We start from the raw sequence: 24,832 nt of genomic DNA, 5'->3' as shown, positions 1-24,832 counted from the left end.
ACTCTTGAATGTGCCTTTTCCCAGACTATTGTCTCCTGACCATGAGTGCTCCTGCCCCATCCCTGGCTCCCCATCCCCTCCAAGATCAGGACAGCTGGACGGAGCAGGCTCTAGTACACGTGCATGTGTGTGGGTTAAGTCACTTCAGTCGTGTCCAACTCCGTGCGACCCCACGGATCGTAGCCTGCTGGGCTCTTTCATCCATGGGAATCTCCAGGCAAGAATACTGGAGTGGGTTGCCATGCCCTCCTCCAGGGGATCTTCCCAACCCAGGAACTGAACCCCCGTCTCTTAAGTCTCTTGCATTGGCAGGCAGGTTCTTTACCACTAGTGCCACCTGGGAAGCCCGCTCCAGTCCATGTCTCCTGCCAAAGGCCCCTCCCTCCTTTCTTTTAGGCCTCTAGCTACTGCCATCAGCTGCTGCTGGGTGCTCGTTGCGGGGGTGGGTAGTGGTTGAGTGGGACCCAAGGCACCTGCGGGAGTGCTAGCAGTGTTCTATTTCTTGGTCCGGAAGCTGATCACACAGGTAAGTTTGCCTTGTGAAAATTCATTAGACTCCACAGCTATGACCTGGGCACTTTCCTGATGTATGCCATACTTCAAAATAAATTTACTTTAAAAATCCATAGAGTAGGTCTCCTTAATACACAGCAGGCCTTAGTAATTTCTGGAATTCCCATTACAGCCCATAGAAGGAAAAAAAAAAAACAACAAAACCAAACCAAAAACCAATTACAACACCAGACCCTGGGAACAGACCCAGCAATGTTTTTCACTAAGGTGGCCTCTTAGGTAATTTCAGGGCTTATCTATTTATTTCTTTTCAAGCTGGGGGGATGGGTGAGGACTGAGGGGCAGGGAGAGTTTGGTTTTGAAATGCTTCCAGTGGGTTCTGCTCTTAGTGGAATCGCTGAGGCTCATTACCTGAGGCCTGGCACACCTGCTCCCATTCTGGGTCTAAGTGGGGCTTGACATCAGGCACATATCCAGCCCACAGGGGCCCCTAAGTCTCTGGTGCTAATGAGAATAACTGAAGGGACCCACACTGGACTCTGGGCCAGGTGCTCCGAGGCTCAGAAATCAGCAGGACATGTTGCCGGGGCTTTGCTGTGGGCCGTCCCCCACACCCTACAGAGCAGGCTGCTCCACACTCCCCTCCCGCCTCTGGCAGGGAAATCCATGCAGCCCTTTTGGTTCAGAGGCCTAATTCCCTGACACTTCACAGCCTCCACTGTCTTAGAAGGACCTGTTGTGCAGGGGTTGCAGCATTTTCCCGATGCTGGGAACGAAGTGTCAACAGAAACGCAGGGGCCCTTGAAGAATGGGTGAGTGAGCCTTAAGGGCTAGGCACGTGCTGTCCTCAGACCTGAAAAGCCTTCTTGGGGCCTGGCTTTCCAGGGACCCCTGTGGGGTCTGCATCCAAGGCAGTTACACCCATTTCCCTCTTCCCCTTGAATTTCCAATGTCCTATGTCCTACTGTCTGTCCAGGCCCGCCCTGGTCTCAGCATCTCAGTGACACCTTCCCCCAACCTTCCCACACTCCTCAGAGTCTTTGCCACCCAATTTAACACTGTTTCACAAGCCACCTCAGGTACCCTTGGGCTGTACCACCCCCACTTTTGTGCAAGTTCCCTGGCTGCAAGGTATCCTTTACTTTGTCCCATGTGCCCAAGTGCCTGGGACGGAACATGTGCTCAGCAGAGCAGGTGCCTTGCAAGTGGCCGCACAAGCAGCTGTAAGCAGCCAGGGTACCAGACCAGTGCACCAGAGCAGTGACTGCAGGGTTCCCACCCGAGGGGCAGGAAGGCCAAGATCAGAACCCCCCGGCTGTGCTCTCTGCCCACAGGAGCCCCTCATACCTTGCTGGCCTTCAAGATCTCAAACATCAGGGGCAGGCCCTGGGTGACCAGCTCCTCCGTGTACTCTTCCTCCTGAATGGTCTTGAACTCCTTCAACAGGCACTGAATGAGAGGTCTGCGGTGCTGCTGGAAGGCGATCCGCAAAGACTCCAGCCACGTGTGCAGGGTCCACGGGACACCTGGAAAGGGGGAGGGCGGGGTGAGGGAGGGGAGGGCAGACAACAACCAGAGGAGAAGGCGTGTTTTTATGTGGAAGCTGGCCTTTCCTGAGGACATTACCAGATCATGAGACCAAGAGACTGCCTTTCATTGCATAGAGTCAGAGCTGTTTTGTTTCTTCTTTCCCAAAGACTTGCAGAAGTTAAAATTAAAGGTCATAATTTGAGTCCGTTAACTATGGGTATCTAGTTGTACACACTCCTCGTGTTATTAGGGGCTGCTGCTGCTGCTGCTGCTAAGTCGCTTCAGTCGTGTCCGACTCTGTGCAACCCCATACACGGCAGCCCACCAGGCTGCCCCGTCCCTGAGATTCTCCAGGCAAGAACACTGGAGTGGGTTGCTGTTTCCTTCTCCAATGCATGAAAGTGAAAAGTGAAAGAGAAGTCGCTCAGTCGTTGTCTGACTGTTAGCGACCCCATGGACTGCAGCCTACCAGGCTCCTCCGTCCATGGGATTTTCCAGGCAAGAGTACTGGAGTGGGGCGCCATTGCCTTCTCCATATTAGGGGCTACATAGTTTACAAAGTATAATCACCATGTAGAATATTGAAACTAATGCAGACTGCAGCCTTCTGAGTTCTGACCTCTTCCTTCCCCATCCCCTCTGCCTCCATGCCCAGAGCTTCAAGCTGGTGAAACCCACAGTGGATCTCACTGTCAGCTGCTCTGGCCAGGGAGGGCATTTCCATTTGAATATGAAGACACAGGAGGATACCGCTGCCGTGTGCAAAACATTTCCATCTGCAGGCACTTCATCAGGTCTTCCTCCCTTAATAGAAATCTCTCCAGCAGCTGATGGCTGTGACTCGCTTCTCCCCCCACCGTGAGGCTGGGGCACCTGGTACTGCTTATAAATGCACCATTCAGAGTCTTGAGCCTCAGAATCCAGCTACACAGGCTGCCAGGGGAATGGCATAATATCCCCCATACTCAACAGCCACTCTCCGAGAGAGACAAGTTTCCAGAATAGCACTGGAGGCCTCAGCCTGCCTGACCTGCTACACCCTGTGCTTGCAGCCCTTGCTCCGCCCTGCTGTTTCTGGGCAGGGCTGGTGCCATTAGCTGGGTGAGGGCTGGGCTAGCCCATTCCCCAGATGCATGGAAGAGATGCCCCTGGGCTAGCCTGCTCAAGGGAGAGACACCCAACTTTTCCTTTGGCATGGCTTTGCTCCTGTAGTCGGGGGAGTCCCACTAGGGACCGGATGCCCTCATCCTAGCTGATGCTAGCAGCTGCTTCATGGATCTGAGTGCTCTCAGGCAGCGATTCTCCAACCACTGGGAACCACCTGGGATGATTGTTAAATATAAAGATTTCCAGCCTTTATCCATCCAGACCCTCGACAGCAGAGCCTCTGGGTGTAGGGCCTGGCAATCTGTATTCAGACAAGCTCCCCAGGTGATTCGGATTCCTAACTCAGGGTCCAGGGTTTGGGAATCGTGGAAGGGTGCCTTGAGGATGGGTTTCTGGGGCCGGCAGAATGCTGCTGTCTATGGGGACCATGTGGGGCCTTAGCCCAGAAGTGCTCCAACCAGCAAACGAGAAGTTCCCTGAGCTGCAAGGGGTGTGTGCACAGGGGTGTGTGCATGTATGTGCGTGCATATGTGTGTGTGTGCATGCGCATGTGGGTATGTGACCTGGAGCTGGGTGGATGCACCGTGCCCAGTGGTGGAAGGCCCCCAGACTGACCTATGCTCCTGATATCAATTGTGACATCCACGTAGCCATGCTCAGCGCTGTGATACATGGCCTCCCTCAGGGCTCTGAGTTTCGCCTTGCTGTTGCGGCTGGCGCACAGGGGGGGCGGGGCTGTCTCTGCCAGGTCAGTCCCCTCAGCCAGAATCTCCTCCAGGGACAGGATATCACTCTTCTCCTTCTCTGGCTGAGCGAGCAGTTTGCGGAACACATTCCTGTCAATCATAAACCCAGAGAGGAAGACACTCAGAGATGCAAGGGCTGTGCCAGGGTGGGGGCGGGGCGGGGCGGGGGATGTGGGGAACCCTCTCAACGTGGGACAAAAGAAGAACGGGACAACTCTGGGGTGGTGGTTTCAGAGGTGTGACCAGGGCACTACTGGTTGTGGCTGGAGGAGATGGTGGGGTGGGACTGGCTGCGTTTCCTTGAGGATGACTTGGGCTAAGTGCTTTCCCCAAATATCTAGAAGGTTCTAGAACTCTGCCTTTTTAACAGTCTGCCTGCACTCCCCCCATGGTGAATTTGCTTCATTTGGGGTTGCGCGTAGTAAAATCTGATGGGGTAAATCCTGAAGGAAATGTAGATGGGAAGTAACCAAACATGAGAGGTTTTATTATTCTTTAAATGGATTCTTCTCACTTCGTAACAGGTGATGTGATGAACTCTGACCAACACTGGCAAAGAGTGACATCTGTGAGATGAAAGCCGGTTGGGGAAGGACCCGTGGACGTGCAATGTGTGAAGTTGGCCAGGCCTGGACTGCCTCTGGGCCCCACATCCAGAGATGCAGTGAGTCTGGGGTAGGCCTGGGAATCTGCATTTTTAACAAGCACCACTTGGGACCTCATGGCCCATCCTAGCCTACCTGTGTCCATGGGCTGCGGCCTGGCTGAAAGAGTTCATATCACCCTGGGGGGTGGTAGAAATTCCATTCCTGTACATGGTTCCTATCAGGGGGTCCGCGCCTCGCTCCAACAGCAAACTAACCAGTTCAAAATTTCCTGCAAGCCCAGAGAAGGGGGTTTGATAAGAGAATCAAGCAAACACACAGTCACAGACACATCAAGGGACAGGGTGCTGGAGCCCCTTGGCTGGGACGAGCATCAGAGACTCTTACCTACGGCGGCTGCAAGCTGGAGGGGCGTTTCTGAATAGTTCTCCTCGCCGTGCTCCACAGAGCCCTCCACCTTGGCCCCAGCGTCTAGGAGGAGCTGTGGAGGAAGAGTGGCCATTGAGATGTTTAAAGGACATGCCAGGAAAAGCTGGTGGAAATCAGTGTGGTGCCAATGTTCCTGCTGTCCTCTGGGTCCATGACCACGTGCACAGGGGGAGGGCAACTGCACCTCAGAGGGTGAACTGAGAGCCTCTCACATCTCCTAGGGCCTCAGACCACTCAAATCGCTCAAATTGTGGTCCATGGACAGTAGCATCAGCATCCCCTGGGAGTTTGTTTGAAATGCGGGTTCTCAGGCTCCACCCCAGAACAACTGATTAGAATCTGCATTTCAACAAGCTCTCCAGGTGATTTCTATGTACATTAACGTTTCTAGAAGCACTGAGCTAGAAGTTCGTGGCGCCACACTGCTAGAGAACTTCCTCTGGGGATCAGTGACAAAAAGCCTCAGAGTATTAGAGAGGTCTCTTAGAACCATAGAATCTTAAGAGTTCTGAAGGACTTTGGGGATCACTGGGCCAACCAGGACAAGAATGCCTTCTGGAACATCCTAGAAACTCAGCTCAGCAAATGCTGAGCTTCCTGGCCAGCAAGATCAGTGAATAAAGTGGCAGAATGAGCTTCCAGGAGTGCTGCTGCGTATGACTCCATTCTGTGCATTCTTTAGGATATCTGGGCTTCCTAAAAATGGAGATTCTGTCCATGCCGGGTCTCACAGTGATGTGCTGTCAGCACTGCTGATGTAAAATGAGGGGGAAATGCCTGTTTTACCTGCACAGGACTACCTGAGGGCATAGTCAGGAGGGGCTGCCTACTTGGCGCTCCATCATGTGTGCACCTGCAGCAGAGAGGTGACCTGACTTCCGTTTGGCTTTGTGTGGCTGCCCGCTGCTCTTATTCCTGATTTAAAGGCTGGGGATGCCACTGCACGTTAAGGGATGTTATTCGTATCCGTTAGGCCACCCTCCAACCCCTTCTTTCTTAGATTCCTCTACTAGGACTGGGCTGGTCATGATGTTCTACAGGCAGAAGTCAGCTCTTGGTGTGACACGTCACACACTCAACCTCCTGAAACATGCCTTTGATGTGTGTTAAGGATTCCCATGACCTAGGAAACAATAAAGGATTCCTATGGAACTCCAAGATTGCCAAGGGGTCCCTGACATACTATTTTCTGCTCTGTGTAATTCTAAGAGGCTTGGACCACATAAAAGGAGGGGAGTTCCTGATGTACCTGAAACTCAGCATTCACTATGGGGCCAGATGTGGTCAGGGAACTGGGGGGTGCTGATCTCTTTTTTCCAATGAAGTAAAGTTTTAAGATCTAGAGTGAACCAAGTTTAAGATCTAGAATATACTGGATGGCTGTCCATTGAATACCAACTCTACAACAACTGGAAATGGTGAGGGCAAAACAACTTATGTGCCCAAAGGATCTTGGATGAGGACATCTCTCCATATTCGGGTATCTGTTTCAGAAGACACACAAGAAAACCCTACCCTAGACCTCTTATGTGGGATTCTCCATAAGTGGGATCCAAGCAAGTGTCATTTGGAACCACTTCCTTGGTGGCTCGGCTGCTTCTTTCCACTGGTTGGAAACCCCTAGACTCTATGCAAGCACTGGGGTCACACCTAAGGGAAGTTTCTAAGGTCTCACACCAGCCACGTCTTAGGTTCACGTTATGACAAGTATAAACAAAAAAATCCACAAAATCATAGCTCAGGCCCCACCCTTGAGCCATTGGGAACAACTTGGTAGGTTTGCCACTCTGTGTGTAAGGCTGCATGTAGGTATGTGATAAGTTCATATTGGTTAAAGCCAGGCCATATAGATCATTCCATATAGTATTTTCATTCATATGATATGAATGTGCTGCATTTCATTGCAATTAACCAATATGAATCTCTGGGGGAATAGGCATGCCGGGAGAGGTACAGATTTGCATAATGAAAGAGGTACAATTAAATGTCAGATGTGGATAGGGAAATACGTTAATACCTGAACTACAGGAATATGTCCATGCAACACAGCAAAAGTCAGAGCCGTCCAATGGCGGGTCTCAGGGTGGACGGATGGATATTTATGAGGAGTACTGACAACCTATAAACAAATTGAAATTATTTTCAAAATGTAACCTTCACAATACTTAGACTAGCAAATCTGACCTATCTGTGGCTGGGCACGCGGGCTAGAGATGTACAGAGGATGTCCTGGAAGGCGCCTTGGGCAATGCTGGAGACATACAGGGTAGTGACTTTATATCCTCTGTGCACAACAAAAACTCCTTTGCTGCTCATTAGAAGAGAGTTAAATGGGTGACTGCTGACCACCTCGAAGGAGTCTTGAAAAAATTGTAATGGTGGCTACAGTGAACCAGCTCACCTGCCTGTCTCCTCTTCCTGCTTAAGGGAGGGCAGGCGTCTGAGAGCTATAGGATGTCAGGTGAGGCCGCCACCATCACATCCACATCTTTAGGGGAAATTCTTGGCAGTGGCAAACCCCACACCAGGGGAGGTCTGCTTCAAGCTTCCAAGTCAAGCAAGACCATCTCCCATCTGATGGAGAAAGATCACTGCCTGGTCACAGCTCCTCCCACACTGTCCTAATTTCATATTTCTGCTGGCTTCCTGGTTGACAAGGACGCTCATGCTACTGGAAACCTAGGCACAAACCTTCCTTGGGCACGAATGAAAAATCTGATATTGGTCTTCCCACATGGGGACCTCAAAACACCCCAGACCAAGATACAGGCTGCAGGACAGACAGGTTAGGGCCCCGTGGGATTGCCTGTCACCCATCCATGGCTTTTCTTCCAAACATCCCCGGGGCCATACAGCTGTGATGTCTGCTGCTTTCAGAAGAGTCGAGTTCACTAATCACTGGCTAGGCAAGGACCTTGAGCTGGGAGCTATGGGATGGGCTAGAGGACCAGAGACCCAAAACTGAGGAGCTCTTGCAGGGATCTGCACGGTGCTTGGGGATTCATAGCAGGGAACAAAAATCCCCAATACTTGAAAACCTATAAGATCCCACATGGTTTTGGATCCAAAACCATATCTACTGCCTGTTTTCCTCAGATGAATATAAAGCATTTTTTTTTTGAAAGCACAGTACTAAGACTACAAGAGCATCTAATTTTGAACTAAAAAAAAGTTTTCTGGAGTGGCTGAGTTAGCACTTCAGCAAGTCCATCAATCTTCCCAACCTCTGAACTGCTAGAAGAGAGTCGGTTGTTTTATGTCTCTTTTTAGTGAGAGTGGGTCCTAAGACAGCATAGAATATGATCAAGAAGTATAATTTCACCTATCATAAGCCCTGAGGGAGGAACCAATATTAACTGAATTCCAAACTGATGCTCCTCTATATTTATTTCTTCCAACAACTGTCTGAGATGGGTGTAATTATTCTCCCATTTCACAAAGGGAAACACTGTGGCTCAGGAAGGTGAAACTACTCGCCCAAGCAGAAAAGCAAGTTACTAAGATGCGGCAGTTTCAGAATTTGAACCCACGTATCAAATTCTGAAGCCTGTGGGGGCATGCTTTCCACTATGTCACACGGCCTTGAGGAAGCTCTGCAATTAGCTTTAAGACCCGTGGCTTCAGCAGGCCAACCAAGTGGGCCAATCAGGATTCGGTGAGGGAGGGTGGAAGATCTGGGGGTCACAGGGGACGTGGATCAGCTTTGTATTTGGCAGTGGGAAGGGCTGGTGGTTCGGGAGAGCTCTCTCTTTCGGATCCCAGGAGGAATGGATCAGTGGGAAGGATCAGAGACTCGGTATTGCTGAGCCAAGGGAAAAGTTAGAGCTCTGTGCAGCCGCATGGGTTGTTTTAAAATGAAAAATGCTTGCAGGCAGCTCCTTGGAGTCTGGTTGGGCTGGGGCCTCAGGATGGATGGAGGAAATCCAACAGCTGGTCTGACCTATTTGCTGGACTGAGCACCCTCAGTGGTGGCTCTTAAGAGAGAAAGCCCCCCTCTCTTTGCTCGCCTTTCCCGGGGACTGCCAGGCCCAGGGGCCCTGCAGCCCTCTGTACCCTCACCTCCACATTCAGGTCAGCTCCGGCATCCAGCAGCATCTGAACCATCGCCTCGTCCCCACGGACACAGGCGTACATCAGGGGGGTCATGCCCTGCGGTGAGTTAAAAACCAGAGAACGGAGAAGGTTTACAAGGTGGCTGTGTCACTCGACAATAACAAACGGAAAATCTTACTCATGTGAAAGAGACTACGCTTGTTCTCCGAATCCAGCATTCTAAAGTAAATGTACAGCCCTACAATCCTCCATATTTTGAAAACCAATATGAAAGCAAGAAGAGAAACATAAATTGTCTTTTTTTTTTCATTTATCTGGGCTTAAGTTGGAGGATTTTGTTTGTTTGTGTGTCTTAGGGTGCAACAGATCTAAGAGTGTTTGCTAAAACAAGTGGCTGGTTTAACTGAAACCTCTTAGGAACTTTCTGGATTCTGTAATATCAGCCCTAAGCTATCTGATCGGTAAATACTGTTTCCATGGCATTTTCTCTGTCAGGATTTAACAAGTGTCGTCTTTGCTCTGTACGGCCTGCTGGTCAGTGTCAAATGAAATTGGTGTCTCTGAATATGACCTCAGCACTCATCTGCTTTGACATTATCATTTACAAGCAAAAGGCAAGAGAATGAGGAATGATTTTCAGGAATTCCATATTTGCCCATGATTCCTGCTTATTACAAAGTACCATAACCAACAGGAAGTAAGGGGTGGATTTTTCAATAAACAGTGCTGTGAAGAAAGCTATGTGGGAAAGTGTTAAAGTTAGAGCCTTATCTCATACCATACACCAAATCATTTACAGTTTGATTAGAAATGTAGAGAAAAAAATTAAAACCATAAAAGACATGTAACTGAATCTGTTTCTAAAAGGTATAAAAGTAATGGAAGAAAGCACAAAAGAAAGTCTTGACAGCATTGAGGATGTGAGATTGAAAACATAAACAAAATTAAGAGGTAAACAATAAATTGAGACATATGTGTCACATTATCACAAAGGGTTATATGCCTAATATGTAAAGAGCACTTTGAAATAAAGAAGAAAACCAATTAAACTCTAATGAAAAACAAGCAAAAGAGAGTAAAAGATTAACAGGGTACACATAAATAGTTGGAGAGTGTGTACAAGGAAACAGTCCCTGAGGAAGTAATTTGAGATTGAAGACCTTAAGATAAATTGATGCATTTGAGCAACTATTTCCACTTTAAAAAATTTCTCTAATGAAATAATCAGATTTGAGCAAAGACTTGAGTAGTGAGTATATCTCTCTCAGTACTATTGATTTAAGTAATTTGAAACAATCCAACAACTGAACTATGTTTAACTGAACAAATAATATGACCACTTTGTTAGTTGCTCATTCGTGTCTGACTCTTTGCGATCCCATGGACTGTAGCCCCCCAGGCTTCTCTGTCCATGGAATTCTCCGGGCAAGAATACTGGAGTGCCTTGGCATTTTCTTCTCCACGGGATCTTCCCGACCCAGGGATCGAACCCAGTTGGCCCACATTGCAGGCAGATTCTTTACCATCTGAGCCAATGTATCCATTTGAAGTGATTTTAAAGAGAATATTTAATGATATTATGAAGTATCTTAAATATAAAATACTGAAAAAAAGAAAAAATATAATAAATCCCTGTTTTTTTTTAAAAAATAATGTGTGTGTGTGTATTAGGGCTCCATTGGTGTTGCTCAAAAAAAATTACTAGCTAATATCCCATCTCTGGAACTTGCTGCATGAGCTGCTCATGTGAGAAACAGCTCCATCTGTCTTGTGATTTTCCATCTGGGGCTAACATTGAAAGCTGCTGTTTGTTTTCTCCACGCATGACATCTTTCACCCACACGGGGACATCTCCCCAATAGACACACAAGCTCTCTGGACGTCACTTTTAGGGGTTTGGGAGGTGGCTGACTAATTCTGAGGCATCTCCTAGGGTCCTTCAGAATGACTTTTGTGTATCTTAAACATATCCTGAAAGTTTGGTGAAAATCTGCTTGGATTAGTTCCATGATGCACTAAGAGGCCGGCAGAGAACTAATTTTAACCATGCCGGAAAAAGGACTTGAAGGATACATGCTAAATATAAATGATAGTTATTTGGATGATGGCATTATTTCCTTTCTGGAATAAGTCTATTTTTCTCTATTTTCCATTTCAGCTGCAATGATCACGTGAAACTTCTATAAGGATGAACAAGGATACTTTTGTAAGATATTTTAAAAACTTAAAAAATAAAAACTAAGGGAAAAAAACCAATAGGAACAACAACAACAAAAAATCACTTTTCATCACCAGTAGAGGGAGCCTCTATTCAGTGCCTGCTGTTTCCCTCTTGCCCTAGGGCGGGGCATATGGTGGAGGCGGGGTGGCTATTCAGACATTGGGAGGGCCCATACCTGTTCGCTCATGGTGTTGATCCCATCGGGCCCCAGGAGAGACACTGCCTGCTTCACCAGGTCTGTCCGCCCACAGTTCAGCATCCGGAAACCCAGGTCCTGCTTAAACTTGGCTTCGATGGCCACTGCGTCCAGCTTCCGAGAAGCGCAAAAGCAGTCGTCGGCCCTAAGGAAGGAAGAGATTGTCAGTTGGGTGCCGTGGCTTCATCAGGGTTGTTCCTTGGAGAGCACAGAGTTAGGAACCACCAAGGAGACTTTTCATTTGCTGTTCATGTCAATTGCTCATTTCTAGGCTCCAGTTCCTGGATAAGGGCATGGCAACTCACTCCTGTATTCTTGCTTGGAGAAACCCATGGACAGAAGAGCCTGGTGGGCTACAGTGGTGGGCTACAGTCCACAGGGTTGCAAAGAGTCAGACACAACTGAAGCGACTTAGCACACACACACAGGCTCCATTTAGAATACGGATATCTCTTGATCCTTCCTGCTTTGTAACTGATGTTTAGCCTTGTCTCTCCTCTGCTCCCACAGCATACTGAGCTAAGAATAATCATGGCTAATATTTACTGATTGTATACTCTAGGCTAGGCTCTCTAGTATTGGAGAAGGCAATGGCACCCCACTCCAGTACTCTTGCCTGGAAAACCCTATAGACAGAGGAGCCTGGTAGGCTGCAGTCCATGGGGTCTCGAAGAGTCTGACACTACTGAGCGACTTCCCTTTCACTTTTCACTTTCATGCATTGGAGAAGGAAATGGCAACCCACTCCAGTGTTCTTACCTGGAGAATCCCAGGGACAGGGGAGCCTGGTGGGCTACCGTCTATGGGGTCACACAGAGTTGGACACGACTGAAGTGACTTAGCAGCAGGCTCTCTGGTATAGTCTTTACATGAGTTAATTCGTTTACTCCCCACATAACCCCAAAAGGGAAGCACCTGCGCCTTTAACCATGGGAAACAGACACAGATATAGGACTCACCCAAGGCTACAGAGCCGATAAGCAGTGGAGCTGGGATGCGAGCCCAGGGCAGTCTGTGGAGAGCTGGCCTGGGTACCTGCTGTGTCACCCTGTCCCCTCACCACAACTCATACTATTTGCCTCTTTCCTTGTTTAAATTCTCCTCCAGCCTGGGGACTTTTGAGAGCAGATACCCTGTCTAACAAGTCTCTGCATCTGGTCCAGACAGCACACAGTATGTGGAGGTATTAAAAATGTTAGCTGAATGGACACGGAAGGCCTGGAGTCTCTACTTCCAAAGTGGAAGCATGGCAGAAATCTGGCAAGATGAAATAAGAGTCCTAGTGGCAATATGCACCAGAAAGTAATCGAGCCAGTGAGGCACGGGGAGCCAGCTTAGGGAAGTGTAGGGAGGAGAGTCAGGGATTCGAGAAAGGCGTACAAATTCTACTTGTAAAGGATGTCACCTTCTTCTCATGGTGAATTATCAAATCAAATGACCAAGCATTTACTGAGTGCCTGTTTGCAAGAGGTGCACAAGGTCCGGAAGGGCAGAGGGCACAGGCCCTGGTCACCGGGGTGCCTCGTGGTGACTGCGGTGACAGGTGATCAGAGACGCGCACCAAACAGAACCGAGGGGATCCAGCAAGGCTTCCTGGGGGGTGCCTTGAGATGTGTTTTAAATAAGGAGAGAGATGTGTTTAAATAAGGAGAGAGAAGGACAGAGTGTAGGAGAACCTGGAGCAGGTCTTGTCTGAGTAAAGGTGTAGACATGAGATGTGGTGGGCTACAGGAGCTAACTGGAGCCCAGGAGCTGAGGGAGGGGCACTTTACTTAATCCTAAGACTATCCTTAAGAGCCACTGAAGGTTTCTAAGCAAGCACGGGAGTGATATGGTTGGAGGGCCAACTCTGGGAGAGAGTGGAGGATGAATTTGAGGGGAGCTGGCCCTAGAGGTGGAGAGATGTGTTAGTGCTAAAAGAACCAGCTGGATGGGAAGAAGTCACTGCTCAAGCAGGAAGTGACAAAGGCTGAGTGCAGGCTGGGAGGAGCAGAGGACGAGGGTTTTGTCTTCTCTATGAGCAGGCACCCATTTCTCAGATGATGGCCCTTGTCCCGAGGCTGGTGAATTCCATGCCCTGCATCAGCGGGAGTCAGCGCTGGCACGGACCCCTTCATATTCCTGCTCCTTGCTGATTCTGGGGGCGGATACTCAGGAAAGGAGCCAGGAGTTTAGAATTCCTGGTTCTAGTCCTGCCTCTAACTAACCCACTTTGTGGCAAGAGGAATGGTTAAGTTTGCCAGGGAACTTTGGTTTTTATCTTTGGGGGAAATGAGAGGAAGTATTGTTCTGAGAGTTTGTGGCACTAAGGCTCCTCAGTAGGGCTAGGACCTGGGGGAAAGAACCTGGGGGATGAAGAGCAGAGGGAGTCCTAGGAATCGACCGAGATGGGTGTGCCCTTGGCCTTTCACCGGGTTCCTGATCTATCCCTCATTTCAGCTGGCAAAGGAACCTTGGAGGAAGGCTGTCCTGAAATAGGAACCCAGTCATAGGTGATGGTAGGGATCTTAGAGGACACTAGGAGTTTGCTTCTGGCCACCAGAGGGAGCTGATGCAGTGAAGATGGAGTCCAGAGAAAGGAAGCTAGATTAGACCTGGGGTAATTTGCACACAGGCCTCAGGGACTGGGCGTCACGCCAGGCCTCCAAGGGCCTATTTGTACAAGAGCCCTGGGAAGAACTAAGAAAGGTATTGGACTTGGACCCAGACTCTGGACTCCAAGATTAAGACTTTTTCACCGCAGGTAGGGGAGCCAAGACCACCCTGGTTGGAAGACTTTCCAGGGAAGCCCGAGAGCTCCCCAGGTGTGGGTGGGGAAGGGCTGAAGATGCCAAGTCTGACTTTAGGCCATGGCATCAGCACCCATGATGAGAAATTCTAGGGCACAGAATGTGGCTGTGCGCTAGGGTGTCTTAGTCCAGTTCATGGGAATTTGGACCTGGGATTCTTATAGCTAACGTGGCCAGAGTCAGCAAATAAAAATACTCTTGCAAATACTGAGCAAATTGAACTTTAAAAAGAAATCTGGGCAAGGGTAGAGCCACGTGCCATGACTTGAAAAGAACAGGAAATGAGATCATGGACCCCACCAAAGTGTAGACAGAGGGAGGGGTGGTGCTTGGTGTGGTAGTAGGCTTTATTTAAGGGACACATGTTCTCCACACACTGATTAAGGCAGACACTTTGGCCAAAATGAACAGGACAGAGAGAAGAGGGCTAGATCCTGGGGCACACATCACAGAAGCCTCCAGAAAGGGAGAGGTGGGGCCTGCAGGTGCTATACTGAGGTATCTGGAGCCCTGAGGGGGATGTGTGTGCATATCTCAGGGAGGGGGTATCTGATCTGACTAGTGGTAAGGAAATCTTTCTTGTAACAGACCACTGTCCAACTCTGGAAGAGGTTGCATTGTGAAATCTTGGGGAGCAAAGATGCTGTGAATTGTCACCATCACTGAATTTGCAATTTCCTCTCCTGTCTGTATCTGAGGCCCTTCTGCTCTCCTCAATGCCTGATTGCCTTTCTTAAATAAGCATCGTTTTTTGTTTTTGGAATCAAGCTAAGTTCTACGAGACTGGATGAAGGTTACTGAGGTGCGTCCTGTGAGTGGGCACCAGGAGGGGCGCTTATGGAAAGACACAGACACCACCCCATGTTCAGGGAGCTCCCAGGCTGGTAAAGCAATAATTCCAGGAACATTAGGAGAAGTGTTTACCAGCTACAGAGGTCCTTGATTTTAATTAGAAAGAGAGAAATGGCAAGCAAATTACTGTCACTAAGATGATGAGGAGGATAATTGTTATTACAGGGAGCCAACATTTATTGAATACTTACTATTGAAATCTAAGCTCTTTCCATGTATTAACTCATACAACCAGCATGACAATGAAGGTCCTCTTGGGGGCCCTGTTCCAGAGATGAGGAAACTGCCCAAGTCATAGAGCTGGTAAGTGACAAGTCGGGAGTTGACCAGGCTGATCTGTGAGCCCTCACCCCGACGCTGGCACTTCTCTGTCATGCTGGCATGCTCACACATACAACTGCCTACTGGACCAAACAGCTTCAGTGGCTTTCAGACCCTCAAATTGAGCATGTCCCAGATGGAACTTTGTATGAACATTTGTCCACACCCACTCTCCATCCTCGTCCTCCTGTCATCCCACCTCCATAAAAGGCACCATTGCCCACCCCAGCGCTCTGGCTGGAACCTCCTCTCATTCCCATATCCATCCCATCAGCTGTTAATGCTGCCACTCAAATCTCAGACCCCAAATCCGCTCACTTCCCTCCACCTCCACGGCTCATACCCTGGTTCTAAACACCAGCATCTCTTGCTTAGAGGTCGTAACTTCAGTTCTAGGAAAGTGCTTGTAAGACAGAGTCTTTTCAGGTCTGGGCATATTTTTAAATCTCAGGTCTGTGATATTCTAGACACTTGCTGACAAACAAGGACTGTCGAGCACCAAGCACAGACGTAAGAATTCATCTTTCAGGCTCAGAATATGACAGAACTTTGGCTTGGGTCATTAGCACGGGAGGACTGGAAAGGGACAGTTATTTAGGTTTTTATATTTTGGAAAGTCGTCTTTTGAAATATTTTAGTAAAAGTTTTCCATGTGATTTAATTTGTCACACACACACAAAAGCACTTTCATTCTTCTCTTTATCTGAACCAGTTTCTCACACAAGTTGAGAGTGAGCTTAAAACCTCTATGGGGCAATTCCTTGGTGGGCCAGTGGTTAGGATTCTGGCATTTTCATTGCCAAGGGTACGGATTCAATGCCTGGTTAGGGAACTCAGATCCCACAAGCTGCAGGGTGGGGCCAAAAAATTAATTAAAAAAATGTCTAAAGGACCATGTTCTGCCTCTGCTTAACATCTTTCAATGCCTTCCCATGTACTGAGAATAGACTCCAGCTCTCCATGCACGGCCTGCCAGGCTATGGGGTACTGGCCTTGACCTGCTCTCCAACACTCCCCTTCTGCCTTCACTCTCACTAGCAACTCATCTCTCTCGTCTGTCCCTTCAACTGGCCAAGGTCCTTCCCACCTCGAGGACATTACTTGCATAGTTCCCTCTCGCTAGAATGCCCTTCCCCTGGCTCTTTGCAGGCCTGGATCCTTCTTGCTCCTCAAGTGTGAGCTTGGATGTCCTGTCCAAAGGACATCTTCATTGACCATCTAAAGGAAGGCAAATTTCTCTCCTATCTTTATATACCTCAGCTCCAGGCCAGTTTCATCTGTCTCCTTGTTAGCACTTTTCACAGCCTCTGACTATTTTATTGATTTACTTTTTCACTTTTTAAAAAGCTTTTTTTTTTTGGCACACTTTTTAAATTAATTTTTTTGGCCACCCTGTGCGGCATGTGGGATCTTCCGACCAGAGATCAAACCCATGCCCCCTGCATTAGAAGTGGAGTCTTAACCACTGGACCTCCAGAAGAGTCCCTGGCACACTTTTTAAAAAAACTTTTTATTTTATAATGGAGAATAGATGCTATGGACTTTCCTGGTGGCTCAGGGGTAAAAGAATCCGCCTGCCAATGCAGGAGACATGGGTTCCATCCTTGGCTCAGGAAGATGCCTTGGAGAAGGAAATGACAACCCACTCCAGTATTCTTGCCTGGGAAATTCCATGGACAGAGGAGCCTGGGGGGCTATAGTCCATAGGGTCGCAAAAGAGTTGAACATGACTCAGTGACTAAACAACAACAACAATAGCTGATTAACAAAGTTGTGATAGTTTCAGGTGGACAGCAAAGGGACCCAGTCATACATATACATATATCCATTCTTCCCCAAGGGCTTCCCTGGTGGTTCAGTTGGTAAAGAATCCCCCTGCAGTGCAGGAGACTCAGGCTGGGGAAGATCCCTTGAAGAAGGAAATGGCAGTCCACTCCAGTATTCTTGCCTGGAAAATCTCATGGACAGAGGAGCCTGGTGGGCTACAGTCCATGGGGTCTCAGAGTTGAACAGGACTTAGAGGCTAAATCGCCACCACCACCACCATTCTCCCTCAAATTCCCCTCTCATCTGGGCTGCCACATAACATTGAGCAGAGTTCCCTGTACTATACAGGAGGTCCTTGTTGGTTATCCATTTTAAATACAGCAGTGTGTACCTGTCCATCCCAAACTCCCTAACTATCCATTCCCCTGTGAGCAGGTCAACTTCCTGAGGGTAGGACCGCATTTATCCTGTTATCTGTTGTATCCCCAACAGTGCCTGAAGCCTCATGGCACTAACTGATGGGTGATCCATGCATGAACCACCATTCGTTCTTGAGAACAGACTCCAGGAACCGCCTGTTCATCAAGAATCCCTTGGTCATGCAAAATAAGTAATTGTTTTGGTTACTGAATTCTGCTAGCCCATGCAGGCAGGCAAACTGAAGCAGGTAAGAAACAATTGCCATAAAGGTCTATGAAAACACGACTTTCTGTTCAACTGGGTTTGTTAGAAAATTTAACTCTGCAAAATCTTAGTTCCTGCAGCATTCCTGTACACATGACTCAGAGCTCCATTTACTCTTTCTGGAAAGTCTTGAGGGATTGGTCTTAGAAGGACCAGCAGGTCCCCCTGTGGCCTGGACAAATGTGCGTGCCTGTCCACGAGCAGAATTTATTTTCGCAGAAGTCTACTAAGCCAGTCGCCTGGGGCTTTACCAGAAGGTAATCAACCCTGTGGTTTTCCCTTTGAGTGACTTTCAGTGATGCCGTACAAAATCTGATCAGTTTAAGTAAGAGGTCAGCTACCAAGGTGGTCAATTTCTCTGATTTCTCAAGGGCCCCGGCCCCAAGAGACTATTTTCGGTATTTCCTACCACTTCAGAAACATGACTTTAGAAAGATGTTTTCCAGGAGGCCTGCAGGCCTGAGGACTGCAGTTAATTGCACTGCCTTTTCTCCTCTGGGAAGGAGGCGGTATTGAGGCCAGAGCTGATACATTCTGCTGATATCTTTTTTTTTTCCCCTTGATGCACTCCAACTGACAGATTCAAGCTGGTGAAGCCTCAGACACATTTTATTCATTTATTAGTTTTAACGCTAGCATAGAGGTTCCGAGCATGACCTCTGGTTTTTCCCAGCTCTACTATTTAGCAGCTTCTTGATCACAGGGCAAGTTATTTAACCTCTGTGTTGTTCAGTTTTCTCATCTGTAAAATGAGCTTTTAGTAATAATACATTCCTTGTAGGATTTTGGGTGGGGATTAAATGAGATAATCCATGTACAGTGTGTGGAAGAGAACAGAGCTTAGCACACAGCACTCATTAAATGTGAGAGATCTCATAATCATTATTACAAATCACAAAGCGAGGTGTAGACTACAGAAAACACACTATATTTCAAAGAAGCAGATTCACAGACATGGAGACTAAAGAACGTTTTAGGAATAGCACTTCTTAAGGCCTCACATTAGACACTGTATCTAACAAACTCTACCAGAATAAAGGCAGCCCTTTTCCTAGTGCGGAAACCTGCCCCAAGAAGGGCTGCCATTCCTGTCCTGTGTGCTTCTGCAGGCAAACTGGAAGTGATGACAACGGCTGGGCAGGGAGGAGGGATGGGAGTCACATTCGACGAAAGCACAGTTTCTGGAACAGTTCAATAGCAAGAAAAGGCAGAACCTCTCAGGATGCGGTCGGCCTACCCAGCCAGGCTCCCAGACCCCTTCACCTCCTCCATCCCTAGGACCAATCCGGTATCCGGCAGCTTCCAGGTTCCCTGAGCTCCAGTGGAACGCTGCTAAATTCCCTAGGCTGTGGGCTCAGAAGCCAGACTGCCTGGGTTTACCGCTTGGCTCTGCCCTCACTCACTGGTAACGCTGCACAAGTGACTTAATCTCCTTTGTGTTTCTCCTGCGTAAAATAGGGACACTAACATTACATGCTTTACTCATCTAACAAAGACTTAGAAAGCAACGACCATGGACCAGGCATATCATAAATTTTTTTTACAAATATTCACTTGTTTAACTCTCATGATAACCCTATGATTGAAGTCGCTTAGTCATGTCTGACTCTTTGTGACCCCATGGACTATAGCTTGCCAGGTTCCTCCGTCCATGAGATTTTCCAGGCAAGAATACTGGAGTGGCTTGCCATTTCCTTCTCCAGGGGATCTTCCCAACCCAGGGATCAAACCCGGGTCTCCCGCACTGCAGGCAGACTCTTTACAGTCTGAGCCACCTGGGAAGCCTCAATAAACCCTATGAGAAAGGCATTACTGTTATCATGAACCTGTCTTACAGATGAGGAAAATGAGGCACAGAGTGGTTAATTGACTTGTTCATTGTCACACAGCTGACAAGGCGGAGTCAGGGTTTGAACTCAAGCAGTCTGGATCCAGAGTTGGTCCTACTGACTAGTCTTACACTGTCCAGTTCTTAGTGATGTGCTGGCAACCACTGGGTTTCCAAAGGGACTCCCCATAACCCTGGGACCTGTACCCCCAAAGGCCTACACAGTTCTCACAACCATGACCTCCTCATCAGTGATAATTAAAAAGAAGCTACGCTTCCTGCATGCTTATTATGTACCAGGTGCTGTGCGAAGTACAGCACCCACCACTTCAAAGGAGTCTCTTCTTGAAGGAACTGTTGCTATCATTATTCCCGTAATACTGGCAAGGAAACTGAGGCTCAAGTCTGAGCGACCGACGCCAAACCTCTGAAACAACGCAGGAAGCGGAGCCCAGGGCCCAGCACCAGACTCCACATCCCTGTCTGGCTTCTTCCTTGCTACCGGGGGTGGGGAGCTTAACCTCCCTCAGCCTCTGTCCATTACAGCCTCTGTCTGTTACACTCTGCAAAGCAGGCGTGACAGCAACAGTACTCACTGTCTCTATCTTCAAGGAGGATTAAACATGATACTTTTGAACTGCTCAGCACAGTGTGTGACCATAATTGCCCAATACATGGGATGCATACTTAATACGACACTATTATGTTATAATTGCAGGTCCTCTTTCTAGGGATTTAATCAGGCCATCTGGAATCTCGGTCCCCCTTCCCCATCCTCCAACTGAACAATCCTCCAGTCCCAAGGCAGGTCTTTCCTCGCCCCCACTGACAGCTTCAGTTTCCTTGTGTATAAAATGGGGGTGTTGAGTTAGTCAAGCTCTTGTGCCTCCAAGCATGGACATTCTTTGAGTTTTTGATGGGTTTTCTGGTGCTCATATACCACTATTTACTGGGCGACAGCTTTTCTCCCTGACTCCATCCTGACATTTTAATTCTCAGTTTTTGCTTTTATTTCATGCAAATACTTATTACTGCAGCCAAGAGGGTCTCCTGGGAGAGAAACGCATCTAGTTTCCCAGCTTACTGGGCGCTGGATGAGGCCAACCTGGGAGGAAACAAGTCCAAGAATTTGCCAGTTTACACTTTTATTCAAAAACAGCCCAGTGGTCCTCGAAGAGCCACAAGGAAAGCCACCCTCTGTCTCTGCCTGGAAGGGAATTTTAGGAAGGAGGGAGAGATGCCTGGCCTAGGAGCAGAGGGGCAAACTATAGGTCAGTGCATTCCTAACACCCATGTTGCTCACCAGCACAAGGTTTGAAAACAGCTGGAAAACTTTGATGTGAGGCATATACATGCCTCGTTCTTGTCTCATTTCCAGTCGAGTCCACTTATTGGTGTTCCTTGCCTGGTTCTGGGATGTCTGAGTTTGGACTATGGACTAGGGAAGGTTGGTATGGAATAAATTCTAGTATCATAGATGGGTATGAAGAAGCCAATATTTTACAAAATCTTGGTTAATTCATTCATTCAGAATGAATTATAATCACCTATTATATTTCAAGCAGTATGCCAGGCATACTAAAAATATTTTATTGGTTTTCAAACAATAATAGTGATATAATAATAACAAACTCATACAGTACTTATTGTGTATAAGGAATTGTTCTAATTTTAATATATATATTTTATTATATATATATGCTTTCAATAAACATATTTTGTTACATGCATATGTGTGTATGTGCTCAGTCATGTCTGACTCTTTGTGATCCCATGGATGGCATCCCGCCAGGATCCATGGGATTTTTCAGGCAAGAATACTAGAGCAGGTTGCCCTTTCCTCCTCCAGGGAATCTTCCTGACCCAGGGATCTAACCTGAGTCTCCTGCATTGCAGGCAGATTCTTTACCATTGAGCCACCAGGGAAACCCCGTTATATACATATACACACATATATATGTGCATGCACACATCCACAAATATACTCATTCACAAATATGAACTTATCTAATCCTTACTTTAACCCTAGAAAATTTATCTTTGTTGTTCAGAAGAAGAAACTGCAGCACAGAGAGGCTAAGAAAATTGCCCCAGGTCACAGAGCCTGAAAGTAGTAAGCGGAACTGAGATTTGAACCAGGCAGGCTGTTGCTGGAGCCCTGCTCTTACCACCATACTCCCCTGTCTCTCTGTGCTACCAAAGGCCTCCCAAGTTCTTTTGATTCTATTCAAATGCTGCCTGGGTACCTACTAGATGCCAAGTCCTGGGCTGGGTGCCAAAGAAATATAAATTCCTAATCACAGCCTTCAAATTCAAGGTTGTGCTGTGGCTGTCCCTCTGGAACGTTCCCCACCTCCCAATCATTTCTTCCTTCTCACTGTCCCAGCCACGAGGCCTGCTTCCCACTCCATACACACATTTCCCTACCTCTTTCTTGCCTGCATGCATGCTGTGTCCCTCACTGAAAATTCTCCCCCCAAATTGTTCTTTCCTTCAAGTCAAATTCTAGACCCAAGGTTATAGCTTCTGACCTACGGAATCCCAGAAGGTCAGTGCTAAAGGACAGCACTCAGCTCAATACCTTATCTTCCTAAGGAAACTGGAAGCCTGAGGAGATTTCACTAATTTCTAGGGGTCATAGGGAGATTGCTTGGAGAAGGGAAAGGCAACCCACTCCAGTATTCTTGTCTGGGAAATCGCATGGACAGAGGAGCTCGGCGGGGTCCACCGGGTCGCAGAGAGTCAGACACGTCTAAACGACTAACATTTTCACTTTCACACTAGATGTATTTAGGAGCAGAATTCATGTATTCTAAGGTCATTTAGCAAGTCTTCCTATGGATACCTTTAGGTGTTGCAGGTACCTCAAACAAGGGTGATTTTGTCTCCCAGGGGACATCTGGCAATGTCTGGAAACATTTCTGGCTGTCCCAACTAGGAAGGTGCTACTGGCATCTAGCAAGTAGAAGTGAAAGATGCCACTAAACATTCTACAATACACAGGATGATGCCCCAACAGTGATTCAGCCCAAGATGTTAACAGTGCTGAGGCTGAGAAACCCTGGTGGAGGGAAATACAATTTTTTTTTTTTGCATCATCTCATGTATCAGGCAGTTCTCATTACAGGATTCTGTAAGCGTGACAATAAAATGGTACCTTCAGAAATGAATCGTGAAATGGCAAATCAGAGAACTAGGCCTCACTTGGATAGAGGCCCTCAGGCCCCCTCCTCAACACATTTTCCCAAGGAAGCCAAAGTCCTTTTCAGAGCCTTCAAGTCCCCTCAGTAAGGAGTTTTTCCTTTTCTTTTGGGTAGCAAAAAGACGAACAAATTGAGACTGTTTTGTGCTGAAGTAAGTCACACTGAGATCTCTGTGCACCTTTCTGAGAAAAAAATTACATGATTGCAGCAAATGGAACATATAATGCTTGCAAAGTTCGGAGAAATCTTTGTCCAAAAGTTGTGCCCACTTGCTGTTTAATGCTGCTATTGAAGTACTCTGTACTTTAAAGAGCCAGCTCATTAAACCTGTCGTGGATAATGTAACAAAAGTGTGATTCCATATTATCCTCCTCCCAGCCCATCTTTTCTGCCTTGTGAGATGTAGCAAGGGGCCTGAAAACTTTCTCCTCCTTAGAAGTAAATGCTCAGTTAGTGGCAAAACCCACTTTGCCAAAATAGAAATTCTAGGTCTGTTCAAATATGTGAAAAAAGACATCTCAAACACCAGGTGTAGGTAAACCAAACTGGTGTGTTCATATCTGAACATGTTGTCATGTTACTTTGAGTAGAAAATAATGAACCGTAGTTACATGTCTCTTGCTCTGGCAGCATGGCTTATTTTATTCTATTATCTGGAGGGTAATTGCTTTACAATACTGTGTTGGCTTCTGCTGTACAACAACTGTGAATCAGCCATGAAAAAAAAAAGTGAAAGTGTTAGCTGCTCAGTCATATCCTGACTCTTTGCCACCCTATGGACTGTAGTCCACCAGGCTCCTCTGTCCATGGAATTCTCCAGGTAAGAATAGTGGAGCAGGTTGCCATTTCCTTCTCCAGGGGATCTTCTCAATCCAGGGATCAGACCCAGGTTTCCTGCATTGCAGGCAGATTCTTTATATACCCCCTCCCTCTTGAGCCTTCCTTCCTCCCACTCACGGCTTAAGAGTTGAAAATAAGGCCTTTCCTTACAGAAAGGAGTCACTCTTGATTTTGGCAAGCCCTTAATGTATCTTTTTTTTGGGCAGAGATTCACTGCTGTCCTCCAGAATCCTTTACCTTTTTTTTATGTATGAATTGTAGAACCTGAATTTTTAGCTGGGCACATGTCTGCCCAGATAAAGACTACATTTCCCAGGTTCCCTTGCAGCTAAGTGCTGACCAATAGGGAGTGAGGGGAAGTGATGTGTGCAATCTCTGGAGCAGGCCCTATCCTACGTTCCCTCTTCCCACCCGACAGCCATAGCCCTGGTGGGTGGGGTCAGCCATGTTGGGCTATGCAGAGAAAGGTATCACCTAAGGGATCACAGAGCAACAAGAGGGAGGGTGCCTGGGTCTCTGACCTGGAGCTGCCATAACACCCCAGACTGCCCAAGCCTTGATTGTTAGATGAGGAAAACGTTAAGCTCCTGTTTTATCCAAGCCACAAGCATTTCATATGTATGTTACAGCTAATGAATCTGTATCCTAATTAATCCATTCCACAAATGGATCTTTAATTTAAATCAATTCAGTGAAGCACTAATATATAGTGGCTGTTGCACTGGGTGCTGAAGATCAAAGATGAAACACCACCTTCTAAGGGATTCTAGAAAGAATGGATAGTCTTCTTCATAAAAAATTTCACAAATAAATGAACCAATTCCTGAGATGTAAAGGGCAAAGTTCTATTGTTACAATCCCCAAATTAATTCCTAGTAACACCAATCCCATAAACAGATCTGCACATTGAAAACATTTTTTTTCCCTCTATTTTTTGGCCATGCCATGTGGCATACAGGATCTCAGTTCCCTAACCAGGGATCAAAATTGTGCCCTCTGCAGTGGAAGCATGGAGTCTTAAGCACTAGACTGCCAGGGAAGTAAGTCTCCAGATCTGCACATTTTTTTTTCTGTAAAGGGCCAAAGAGTAAATATTTTAGGCTTCATGGGCCATTTGGTCTCTGCCACAAATACTCAGCTCTGCCTTG

The 24,832-nt window shown here is 47.4% G+C and overlaps 1 protein-coding gene across 3 annotated transcripts in view; it reads right to left on the bottom strand.

The window, feature by feature from the left end:
• Nucleotides 1-24,832, bottom strand: part of ABTB3 (ankyrin repeat and BTB domain containing 3) — a 331,737-nt gene that overhangs the window by 41,031 nt on the left and 265,874 nt on the right. For 2 of the 3 annotated variants that reach the window (XM_086401167.1, XM_086401169.1), the window contains 7 exons: nt 11,380-11,545; nt 8,990-9,079; nt 6,948-7,049; nt 4,889-4,982; nt 4,637-4,772; nt 3,766-3,986; nt 1,861-2,039 (listed from right to left, as the gene is read on the bottom strand). In XM_086401167.1, the coding sequence (XP_086257293.1) occupies nt 1,861-2,039; nt 3,766-3,986; nt 4,637-4,772; nt 4,889-4,982; nt 6,948-7,049; nt 8,990-9,079; nt 11,380-11,545 (988 nt within the window). The remainder of the gene's footprint in view (nt 1-1,860; nt 2,040-3,765; nt 3,987-4,636; nt 4,773-4,888; nt 4,983-6,947; nt 7,050-8,989; nt 9,080-11,379; nt 11,546-24,832) is intronic. The other variant, XM_086401168.1, reaches the window with a different exon arrangement.

This window comes from Bos grunniens, chromosome 5, assembly GCF_055505025.1.
Source record: "Bos grunniens cultivar Pamir isolate PY7600 chromosome 5, Bosgru_T2T1.0, whole genome shotgun sequence".
NCBI lineage: Eukaryota > Metazoa > Chordata > Mammalia > Artiodactyla > Bovidae > Bos > Bos grunniens.
The sequence above is the reverse complement of the archived record's forward strand: the minus strand, read 5'-3'. Positions and strand labels throughout refer to the sequence as shown.